This window comes from Pristis pectinata, chromosome 1, assembly GCF_009764475.1.
Source record: "Pristis pectinata isolate sPriPec2 chromosome 1, sPriPec2.1.pri, whole genome shotgun sequence".
NCBI classification, from domain to species: Eukaryota; Metazoa; Chordata; class Chondrichthyes; order Rhinopristiformes; family Pristidae; genus Pristis; species Pristis pectinata.
In genome coordinates, this window is record NC_067405.1 from 66,521,118 (window position 1) to 66,533,881 (window position 12,764).

The 12,764-nt window shown below is 38.4% G+C and overlaps 1 protein-coding gene across 7 annotated transcripts in view; it reads left to right on the forward strand.

The window, feature by feature from the left end:
• Positions 1–12,764, forward strand: part of hdac4 (histone deacetylase 4) — a 317,998-nt gene that overhangs the window by 16,318 nt on the left and 288,916 nt on the right. For 6 of the 7 annotated variants that reach the window (XM_052044186.1, XM_052044757.1, XM_052044592.1 and 3 more), the window contains exon 2: positions 11,866–12,087. In XM_052044186.1, the coding sequence (XP_051900146.1) occupies positions 12,063–12,087 (25 nt within the window). In that variant the 5' untranslated portion in view covers positions 11,866–12,062. Of the gene's footprint in view, positions 1–11,862; positions 12,088–12,764 lie in introns of all 7 variants that reach the window. The other variant, XM_052044275.1, reaches the window with a different exon arrangement.

The window sequence follows — 12,764 nt, forward strand, 5'->3', positions numbered from 1 at the left end:
TTTGGGCATAGGCCTTTTCAAATTTAATTTTCAGCTTGCTGGCTGAATTATCTTTTAGCAACAGATCAAGAAGAAGTATGTACATGTTAAGATGCAAACATTCCCATCATCTTAAATTTATTTTGTATCAAAATATAAAAGCGTTTAATAAATAGAAGCAATGGTGGATGAGCTTGTTGACAAATGTGTGGGTGCAATGTGTTGAGGGTCTGCACTTAAGGTCTTTTTTTTTCAATGGATGGTTTACCATTAATTCAGTAATATCTGGCAAATGCAGATACATCAAGGCAATGTAATTTTTTTTCTTTTTTAAAAACTTGAAGAAAAAGATTCCACGAAAGAAGCCTTTTTTTAAAAGAATGGTTACCAATTATATTGGCAACATGGTTTATTTGCCCCTCAACAAAATATGTGCTGTTCATCCTCATGTCATTTAAATGTTAGTTACAGTAGAAAAAAAATACAAGGATAAAGGGTCCATGCTATGTGGGTAATATTAGTGACGTAATATCAGAAGTAACTCACTCAGTTGTATACTTGCCTCAGAGTTAACTTGCTGGTTTAAATTTTACTGCAGAGATTTAAGCACAAAAATCTAGATTGATACTAGGGTTGTTTACACTGTTGGATGTGTCATTTTCTATGAGCTGTTATATCAGGTCCACAAAAGTTTCTTTCTGCCCCTCACATCCTTTGCTGCCATGTGGGTCTAATTCTTGGAGGTTTACTGTGGAATCTCTTGTGTTTTGGTTGAGCTTCAGTAGAATGCTCCACATATTTGTTGGTCTCTAACTCCTCCTTTAAAACCCCCTGAATGTAAATGCTATGGACTAGATTAAGAAAAATTTCCTTAATAAAAAAAACAAACTACTGAAGTTATAAGCAGGTCAAGCAGCATTGATGAAGAGGAAAACCAATTAGCATATGTTTATAACCTTTTGAGGGTCATCAACCTGAAACATTAACTATTTCTGTGTGGATGCTGCCTGAGTTGTAGAGAATTTCCTGTTTTTCTTTTCAGGTTTCCAGCATTCACAGTACTTTGCTTTTACATGCTTACCTGTAAGCTGAGAGGACCATGAATTTTTGAGAGATTGTGTATAGCATATTAGGCAACTAGAAATTCTTCAAGGTTTTTCAATAGATTATTTGGAAGGTCAAGCTATTATTATGATTTATTTGTAGTCAGATATTTGACTGGTCAAGAAGAAAAGAATACAAATTAACTGAGGTGGTGGTGGGGAGGGGGTTAGCAGAATGGGAGGTAAAATATTCTCTTTCTGAACCTTAATACAAATTCATCTTCAGTGATATTTTCACAAATTCTGAAACTTAATTAGCATTAATTATAACCCTTCTTCATGTAAACTAAACATTTGTATTTGTAAACATGTTTCACGATCTTAAAAAGATGATATACACATGTCCTAATAATAAGTAAAAGGGAAGTAATTTTTTCCATTGTAAGTTTTATAGTTCCACTGTAGAACTGGGGAATATCAGAAATTTTTTTTCTGCCAGTTTATAATTAAAAGTGTGTGGAACAGATTTCCACGAGAGGAAGTTAATCCAATCTTGGATGTTGAGCTGAATGATTATTTAGTAAACAAACAAGATGGTGGCTAAATACATGTTGGAAGGAAGGTGAGGAGAAAAAAAACAGGAAGTTTTTAAAAATGAAACAATGCCAACTTAATAAATGTACTTCGCAAGGAAGTATTTATAAAATTGAATGTTTGAAAATCCAAGGTAAAATGCTGGAATGATCAGTAACTCAGATTGTTAATGAGTCTCCTGAGCTGCTAAGGGCTTTCTAAAATTATATCAAGCAAATTATGTTGCCAAACACATATGTTACTCTTAATTCACTACATTTTTTTTTGAAAGGGAAGTCATTATTATCTTGTTGTTTGGTGGTGATTTTAAAATAAAGCTGTTAAATTTTGTCTTTAGGTTTCTGCCCAAAACCTTAAGTAACCAAATACTATTGGTTAAAATAAAACTACTTAGCAGCAATTCTGATTGCCAATGTGGATCTTTCTCTGAAGAAGTTCTGGACCACTCTTCTAATTAAGACCCTGTCTCCTTTCTTGGGTAAATATTAAAGATCCCACAGCACTATTTTAAAACAGATTATGGGAGCTATCCTTTGTGTCCAGGCATACATTTAACCAATAATTAGCTTTTCAAATGGATATTATCTAATCATTGTGGAGGTCACTTTGTGCAAATTGGCTGCTTCATTTGCTATTTTCCAAGACTAACAATACTTCAGATTTATTCAAAAGCTGTGAAGTGCTTTGGGATAGCCTAAGTCAGGGAAAGTTGCTATTTAAAGACTATAAGTTTTTAATTACATTCCTGACCATGCGTTCATTTTGTAAATGTTTTATTTTCTCTTTTGTCCTTGTATATAAAAAAAACATTCTATTTGGTGGTTCATTTTTTGGGTATGGCAGAGAACTTAATATACTGAACTCGCTGGAAATCTGAAACGAAAATGAAAAATGCTGGAAAAATTTACAGGCGCCAGATCTGAATAAAAATGATGAAAATTTTGGATCTGACCCTTGATCAGAAGTATTACAATTCTGCATCAGAATCCTGCCACTGACTAGTGTATGCAATTTCTTAAGGTGCTCTGCCATCCAAATACTGTCAATACTCAAAGTCCAAAATTGCAGAAATTTTACTTGTCTGTTTTCTCTTGGTTACGATAACTGACCTGATGTTTTTAGTATTTGGCTTTCATCGGTGTCATTGTAATATGTAGAAACAGGAATGGTGAATTCAGGACCTCAGACCTATTCCACCATACAATTGTGGCTTAACTGCAGCTTAACTTTGAAATTTTCTCCCTAAGCTCAATTTGGAACAGATGGCCTTGCCTCAGCAGTTATTAGTGGTATGAATTGGGGATAGAATTCCATATTTCTATTAATTTTCATCTGAAGTGCATCATAATCTTGCCTTTCACTTCCTGGCTTCCTTGTCTTATCAACTGACGTACCTACCTCCAAGGCTCCAATCTATCTTGCTCCTTTCTGTTTCTTCTCTTTAATCTGCCAACCATATAGTTTTCAACAGTTTATCAGCATAACAATCCTGAACCCACACTACTGAATTATCACATCATCTTATTCATCTATCCCCAACCATCTCTACAACTTGTTTTCTCCCTTTCCCGGTTCTGATGAAGGGGCATTGAAGTGAAACATTAACTCTTTCCACAGATGGTGTATAACCTGATGAATGCTTCTAGCATTTTCTCTCTTCTTGTTTTTGGATTTTCAGCATTTTCATTTTGTCTTATTTTTCACTTACTATCACAAGTTGTGGGATAGAAGCATTTAAGGAGAGATTAGACAAATGTGTAAGGAGAAATGAGACAAAGAATATATCTGATAGACTTGGATTTGTATAACATTTTTCACCATCTGTAGGCATCTGAAAGCCTTTTATGGTTAATTAAGTACTTCAAAAGTGCAGTCACAGTTGAAATGTAGACAACGCACTTTTAACAGCACGTGCACTGAAATTCAAGTTGTACAGTTTCAATAGCAGAGGGCTAGCGGTGCTGACGGGAGCCATTATCAATCAGTTAGGATACAGTAAGCTTCTGTAGACCACAATGTGAAAATGACTAAATCATTTGTTTTTGGGTGTTGGTTGAAGGTGGGTGGAGGCTCGAGCTGAACACAAGTATTGCCCGCATGGATCTTTAGGGCCAAATGGCATGCTTTTATTCTGTGCTGTATATTCTGTACAATAAAAATGTTTAACCTAAATCTAGAGATCCACTTGAAGGAGAACAGCAGTCACGACTTGTTTAACGTATTGCATTGGACCAGAAATTTCTCAACCTCTGAAGCACAAATTTTAATGCCTCATATCTTTAGGTCAGTTAATCAATCTGAACTTGTTTCAGCTGTTTGTGGGCTTTATCTAACTTAACTGCTTTTTCTTGATGAGGGAACAGTGGATTGATGAAGGCAATGTAATCAGTATTGTGTGAGTAGTTTTACAAAATACATTTTGATAAAGTGCCACATGATGGGCAGTGGCTCAGTCCTCCCATCTGTAATTGCTGCTTAAGGTCTGCCTATGGCTATACTTAACTGGGCTGGATGCAAAAGCTCCATCTGTTTGTCTTTTGAATCCTAGTGTCTTGTGAGAGCAGGTCCTCCAATGGTGCAGTGAGGAGGCCAGGCCCCTGGCTTGCCCTGACAGCCTTTGTCAATCAGCAGAGATTGGGGTGGGCTTTGCAAGCTATAATTCATTTCAGGGACATTTAAAATTTATTGCAATTTGAAACAAAGTAATTTTTTTTAAAGAAAATTAACTAAAACAAAACACAAAACAATTAAAACATTAAAGCAAACCAAATCTTTTAAATCTTTCCTTTCTCATTTTAAATCTGTGCCCTCTAGTTTTGGATTCCCCTCCCCTTTGGAAAAGGCTGCGGCTATTTACATTATCTATGCCCCTCATGATTTTATAAACCTTTGTAATGTCACCCTTCAGCGTCGTATGCTCCAGGGGAAAAAAGTCCTAGCCTATCCAGCCTCTCCTTGTAACTCAAACCCTCTAGTCCTGGTAACGTCCTCGTAAACCTTTTTTGCACCCATTCCAGTTTAATGACATCCTTCCTATAGCAATGTCTTATACAGCTGTAATATGATGTCCCAGCTCCTCAACTCAATGCCAAACACCTTTTCTACCCTGTCAACCTGTGTCGCCACTTTCAAGGAGCAATGTACCTTCATCGCTAGGTATCTCTGTTCTACAATACTCCCCAGGGCTCTAACACTTACAGTGTAAGCCCGGCTCTGGTTTGTCTTGCCAAAGTTCAACACCTCACATTTATCTTAAACTCCATCTGTAATTCCTCAGCCCACTGGTTCAATTGATAAAGATTCAGTTGTAATCTTAGATAACCACCTTCACTGTCCACTATACCACCAATTTTAGTGTCATCCACAAACTTACTAACCATGCCACCTGCGTTCTCATCCAAATTGTTAATATAGATGATGAACAACAGTGGAGCCAGCACTGATCCCTGCAGCACACTGCTGATCATAGGCCTCCAGCTGAAAAATAATCTTCTACCTACACCCCCTGTCTCCTACCATCAGGCTAATTTTGTATCCAATTGGCTAGCTCACCCTGGATCCCATGTGATCTAACCTTCTGGACCAGCCTAGCATGTGGTACTTTGTCACAAGCTTTGCTAAAGGTCAATGTAGATAACATCAACTGCATTGCCCTCATCTATCTTCTTGGTCACCTCTTCAAAAACAAACTTAATCAAATTTGTGAGACACTATTTCCCACGCACAAAGTAATGCTGACTGTCCCTAATGAGTTCTTGTATTTCCAAATGTATGTAGACCTTGTCTCTCAGAATCCACTCCAATTACTTACCCACCACTGACATTAGGCTCGCCAGCCTATAGTTCCCAGGGTTCTCTTTCCGCCCTTAATTAAATTGCTACCCTGCGGTCTTCCAGCACCTTGCTCGTGGCTATCGATGCAGATATCTCCCCGAAGGGCCCAGTAATTTTTTCCCTCGCTTCCCACAATATCCTAAGATACACTTGATGAGGTCCTGGGGATTTATCTACCTTTGTGTTTTAAGACCTCCATCACCTCCTTTTCTGTAATATGGGCCCTCTTCAAGACATCACTGTTAATTTCCCCAAGATCCCTAGCATCCATGTCTTTCTGCCCAAACAAGACATACTTGTTTAGGATCTTGCCCATCTGTGGTTTCACGTATACAGTAGGTGACCTTACTGATCTTTAACATAGAACAGTAGAGCACAGGATCAGGCCTGTCAGTCCATGGTGTCAACGCCAAATTAAACTAAATCTCTTCTGCCTGTACACGATCCATATCCCTGCATTGGCTGCATATTTCTGTGTCTATCTAAAAGCCTCAAGTGCCACTACCGTATCTGCTTCCACCACTATCCTGGAAGCCCATTCCAAGCACCTACCATTTGCTGTGTAAAAAAAACACTTGCCCTGCACATCTCCTTTAAACTTTCTCTCTCTCACTTTTAAATGCATATCCTCTGGTATTTGACATTTCTACCCTAGGGAAAAGATTCTGACTGTTTTCCCCACCCCACCCCACCCCCATCTATGCCTCTGATAATTTCATAAACTTCTATCAAATTTGCTGTCTGCCTTCGCCGCCTCAGAGGAAACAACCCAAGTTTGCCAAACCTATCCTTGTATCTCTCCTTATTTCAGGAGAAAGTGGAAAAATCTCACCCTATTTTCCTCCAACTGAAGCTACCCTGTCTTTCACATTTTGTAGCTTTTCCAGGTCTGTGCATTGTACTTCTATTTCTGAATTCTATCGTAGGAAGAGTTTACCAGGAGCTTGGAGGAAAAGAACATAGAACATATAACAATACAATGCAGGAACAGGCCCTTTGGCCCATGATGTTGTGCCCAAATGATTAGGCTAATGATGCCTAATTAAACTAATCCCTCCTGCCTCCATGTGGTCCATATCTCTCCATTCTCTTCATATTCATGTGCCTAACCAAGAGCCTCTTAAACTCCTCTATTGTATTTGCATCCACCACCACCCTGGCAGTGCATGCCAGGCACCTACCACTCTACTCTTTTTTCACCCTTAACATACTTATAGAATCTCTTTGGATTCTCCTTTACTTCATTTGCCAAAGCTATCTCTTGTCTCCTTTTTGCCATCCTAATGCACGGTAGTGTAGCAGTTAGCCTAACATTTTACAGCGCCAGCAACCCGGGTTCAATTTCGGCTGCTGTCTGAAAGGAGTTTGTACATTCTCCCCATGTCTATGTGGGTTTCCTCTGGGTGCTCCAGTTTCCTCCCACATTCCAAAGACGTACAGATTAGGAAGTTGTGGGCATGCTATGTTGCTGGCCGGAAGTGTGGCGACACTTGCAGGCTGCCCCCAGAACACTATGCAAAGATGCATTTCACTGTGTGTTTTGATGTACACGTGACTAATAAAGATATCTTATAATTTCCCTCTTAAATGTACTCCTGTACTCAAGGGATTCGCTTGATCCCAGCTGCCAATGCCTGATATTTGCCTCCTTTTCTTGACCAGAGCTTCAATATCTCTTGTCATCCAGGATTCTCTATTCCTGCCAGCCTTGCCCATTGCTCTACCAGGAACATGTTGGCTCTGAACTCTCACTATCTCACTTTCAAAAGCCTCCCACTTGCCAGATGTCCCTTTACTGCAAACAGCCTCTTCCAATCAACATTTTAAAAGCTCCTGAATAATACCATCAAAATTGCCCTTGCCCCAATTTAGGATTTTAATTTGTGGACCAGTCTTATCCTTTTCTATAACTACTTTAAAACTGATAGAATTACAGTCACTGCTGCTAAAGTGCTCCTCCACTAACAGTTCAGTCATTTGCCATGCCTTATTTCCCAAGAGGAGGTCAAGTTTTCCTCCTCCTCTAGAAGGGCCATCTGTGGTATGTTGTGGTGTTCCTTAGGATTGGTTCTGGGAGTACTGCTTCTTTTGTGTTCATGATTTGGGTGTATGAGACATGCTTCCAAATCTCCACATTTTGAAATCATAGCAAATAATAAGGAGGGTGATGATACAAGTGGAGGTAGATAGGCAGGAAGGGAAGATGCATGGCTGATTAATTCACATTTCTGTGCTAAAATTCATGTCTTTCCTCATACCTCTGACCAAAATACAAGGAATGGGATTCTATAGGGGTTGCAGGAACAGAGAGACTTGGTGTGCAAGGCGATATGTCAGGACAGATTAAAGAAGTGTTTTTTTTATAAGGAAAAAAACTATTTGTGTTCCTTGGCTTGGAAGCATTGGGTATAAAAGAAGGAGGTTCTGTTAAAACTCTATAAAACACTACTTAAGCCCTTACCAATGTATTGAGTCCAGTTTTGGTCTCTGCATTGTAGGAAGGACGTAAAAGCAACAGAAAGTGAAGAAAATATTTAGTAGAATTGTCCTAGGAAAAAGGGAATTCAGTTATATGGCTAGACTGAATAGGCTGGGATTATTTTCCCTTGAAAGTTGATTTGATTTGTTCAAACCCATTAGCGGTCTGGAAACTGTAAATACAGAGGAACTGCTTCTATTGATGGAATATTTGTGATCCAGGGGATACTGTTTTAAGGTAATTGTGTAAAGAACTGGGAGTGACATGAAGAAAAAATGTCTTTATGCAGTGAGTAATCATGATCTGAAATTCAATGTCAACAATGGGTGGTAGATTTACATTTGGTCATAGATTTCAAAACAACAGATACTTGACGGAGGGACAAGGGTTTCAAAATTACAGGGAATGGAGCTGTTTGGATTGCTTTCACAGAAGCGGGCCATTTAGCCTATTCTCTGAGGTGTAATGATTCTCTGATCCAAACAAGACAATCATACTTGATTCATGGTCATTCAAATACATTTTAGGCATTAGGAATCTTGTTTGTATTCAGGATATCTTTCCACTTCTATCCCATTTCCTTAAAATGAGGAGTTAATGTAGGACATGAGTCCGTTTTGAGAAAACATTTATGAAGAAACTTATTTGTTTCTGTTTGTGTGGAATGCACATTTAAATTGTGAGTATTCCAGATCTTGAGCTTTAACATTGTAGATATTGATTTGCATACAGTGATTCACAGCCAACAAACATGAGTTATGCATCTGCCTCTACATGTTTCTCCAAACAGCCTCAAAATCCAAATGCTAATTCAGCTTTTCATAAGAGCTGATGACAGTTGGCTACAATCGTTTAACTTCGAAAATAATTTTAACTAAATTGTAAATAGTCTAACATGGTTTGTTTTGCACTATTTGCAGTTGGAGAACAAGAATAGCAGTTTTTTTTTAAACATTATTAATTGTATCTTCCATTTTCATAAGATGGGATGAATTTATTGCAGCATAATGATTTGCTAGTGTGCTATCCAAAGTATAAATAATATGACAGGATTGGTTTTTGTGCCATTTGGACATCCACTTCTACGTGCAACAGGCTGTAGTGCATTTGTTCACTGGGTTATGGGTTTGGGTTCTTTGCTTGATTTTAATTTACCCGAGGACGCCAGTGAGACCTGGTGTACATGGGAATAAATCTTTGAAGATGGCAGCACGGATTAAGAAAGTTCCCTGGCGTCTAATTGTCATTAGAAGGGGAGGTGAAATGCAGGTAGTTCCAAGTAGGCTACCAGCATTCTGGGGAAAATCCAAGCCCCTCTAGAGAATTGTATAAATCTGTGTTAACAACCTCAGAACATCAGGCAGCTCTAATCAATGTTGTCCTTTAGAAAAGCAATCCCTGTTATAATGTAGAAAATGCAGTAGTTAGTTTACGTAGAACAAGCTCCCCTGTTTTTAGAAATAGTGCTAAGTAACAGAAATTCCTCGATTTACGGAAGGGTTATGTTGCTGACAAATTTTTAAATTGAAAAGGCTTTACCCACAAGTTAAAATGTAAAAATTCAGGTTGTGTTTCACAGCTCAAATTTCAGTCAAGATGACCAAAAAAACATAAAAGTATCTGAAATAATAATTGTTAATAAAATATTTTAAATAAATGCTAAAAGCATAAATAATGTGCCCTTCTCCCCAAGTGAAACGTACAAGATCCTGAAGACTCTTGACAAGGTGGATGTGGAGAGGTTGTTTTCACCTGTGAGTGAATCTAAATCTGGAAATCATGGCTTAAAATTAAGCAGTTCCCCATTTAAAACAGATGAAGATTTTTTTTATTCTCCTGACGGTTGAGTCTTTGGAGCTCTGCTTACATTGTGCTTTGAGGAAGAGAGTCCTTGAATATTTTTATGGTGCACTAGATGCATTCTTGAAAAGCAAAGGGGTGAAAAATTAGCATGGGTAGACGGGATGCAGAGGTGAGATTGCAGTCAGATCAGCCATGATATTTTGAAAGGCAGAGCAGGTTCAGGGAGCAAATGGGCCTACTCCTGATCTTAATTTGTAATGTTTGTATATAAGTGATAGTTGTGGCCTTGCATGTTGAGTTGATGTCAAGGGAAATGAGAGGCAGAGTTGTTACTGCCATTCACTTGATGGTAGTGGTGAAACTAAGCTTGAGGGTGTAGATGGTGATGGTTCTTCTTGTGATTGTTCCTGGATGGTTGATGAAGAAGGCTCAATGAAGTGCTGTGCCCCAAATTGGAATCATTGTCTTTCAAGGTAGCTATTGCCACCTTGATATGGATGAATGCCCCAAAGCTCTTTCTATGTGAGGTGTTTTGTGAGATGGCAGTATTTTATTGGTGGCTTTCTGCTCTTGTGACTTTCATTGCCCAATCTCTAACAGATCCTTGTTTGTAGGCTCTTCAGCATGAATTTCCAATAGTTCTTCCACATCATCCTGATCTGTTTCAAAATTGATATTGATATTCTTTCAACTCTTGCCATAACAGTCTCACTTTCTCCTGATTCAGTATCTTTTAACCAAATGCTCAGCATTTTCTTTTACATACTTTCCTTTTTAACCACAACACATAATGCACTTCCTAGGGTAATGTTTTGGGCACTAAGTTTTATTTTGTTCCTGATGTTCAGGATTGTTTACATCATTGATGCTGCAAGATTTAATGAACAACTATTGTCTTTCAAATGTTGATTTTTTTTAAACTTCTATTCAACTTCGTTTTAATGCCATGATTTCTTAGATAATGTGCAGTCTTCAGAGCTGCTAGGAATGTTTTGAAGCACTTTTGAAGAATGCACAAAATAGTTGGTGATAAATTGCAATGAGCGCTCTGTTTTCCACAAAGTCAAAATGGTGTTGGAGGAAGTATAAAATATACTATGGATAGAGAATGGTGGGCATTTCATCATGACAAAAAACAACCTTGTAAATTGAGATACATACTCCAAAGAGACGATGGCTTTTTGATGCAAATTCATAAATCTATGAATTAGTGTATGTTTTATGTTCACCTTGTCTAGCAAACAGATCCTTGATTTAATGCCTGTGGGATAGTGGTATTTCACATCGTCTGTAAATGCTGCTCCTATTGGTGGCCGGTGCCTGAATGGAGGCTGCCCTGGAGGCAGTGGGGGGATGTCGAAGGAGGTGACCGTATGCAGTATGCATATGGAATATGGCTGGGAATGGGGGAGCCAGGTGTGCAGCTGGGATTCAGTGGTTAGAGCATGGCAGGATTGGAAGCTGGAAACGAGAGTATGACTGAGAATGTGTGCAGCTGTGCCCAGAAGGGGAGGGATTGCAGGGGGAAATTTGGATGAGGATATCAGGTGGGGAGCAATTTCTATGAAAGGTTGCAGAGACTGTGAAAAGCAAAGCCATTGTCAAAGGCATTGTACGTGTAGGTGGCATAGTGTGCAACAATAAAGTCTAGTAAGCAGTGTTCATTTTAATTGCGAGTGTGACCGCCACATTGAAAGTTTTTTTAACCAAGATGGGCAAAATTTAAAAAGTAGTGAAGATCCCTGCCTGGACAATCTATGGGACATATTGCTGTGATCACATGAGGGAAATCTGGGTACAAGATCACTGTTGGAAGCATGGAGAGATTTGTAAGGTTTGTAGAATTGTAGGTCACAGATATGGGGAAGAGTAAGGTTAATTGCTGGTTTTGATTAAAATCTATGCTTTTGGGCTGCTCATTTTGCTATATTAGATTATTATTTTCCAATCGGAATATTTTCACTTCTTACCCTGAAACTTTGGAAATCTGGAGTAAAAGTTGTTTGCTTTTTTGGGTCTTGAACTTCTTGACCTTGGTACCAATTGGTCTAAGATAGCCAAAATGTTTTGAACTTTTTTTTGTGGTGGTAATGCTTTTCCAGATTAAAATTAACCAAATATCTTTCCCAGCAGGTTCACAGTTGGAAGTGGAGTGAAGAAAATACCTAGTTTGGAAAGAAGTTCTTTGGCTGAAGAACAGGATGCTTTACTGATCAAGAGTTTAGTAATTTACCAAATTTGTATGTATTCCTGGAGCCCTTGGGGGCTGTCATTTTATTTGCTTGGAAAATTTGACCTATTGATAACTGCTGCATCTGCGGACTGTCTAAATGATGACCTCTCAAAGCCATTCAGGTAAGCCATGTTTAGTACTTTTTGTGTTGTATGCTGTGATAATATTGATAATTTCTTCCACTATACCAAACAGCATTCAAGTCATGCTGTTCGGTATAGTGATGAGGCACCGCCAGAAAATCCTAAATTCAATTTGAACCTTAAACCAGCTGAATGTATAGGATTATTATCAATCACTACCTCCTTGTTGTAGGATAGCTTTACTGCTTTGCTTAATGCCTACTGATCCCTGTTGGATGGATGTCTAATGAAAAAAATAATTGGGCTTGATACCTTCCACAGGTTCATAACTTGTTTATTGGCATTAATGTAAAAAATTACCACTTGGAGAAGGTTTTTGCAGCTCTAACCACCTGTGGAGCCACAACCCAGCACAAATCTGCTTCCATAGAGGAGAGTGGGGGTGGAAGTTGTCAAAATAAATGGTGCAATATCAGACAGTTTCAGTAACATGTTTTTGGTTAAAATAGCATTCTTCTTTGCTTGACATGTTTGGATTCTAGTTCATAACTTGTGAAACAAATGCCTGAATATGTATATGTGTACAACAAACACCAGCATGTATATTTGTTGTGGCTTATTGGATTATACCCTGCAATTTGAATTGTGCCAAATGCTGCTTAGAAATCTATACAAGAAACTTTACTGTGATTGTGGCAGTGTTATTTTTCTGTTTT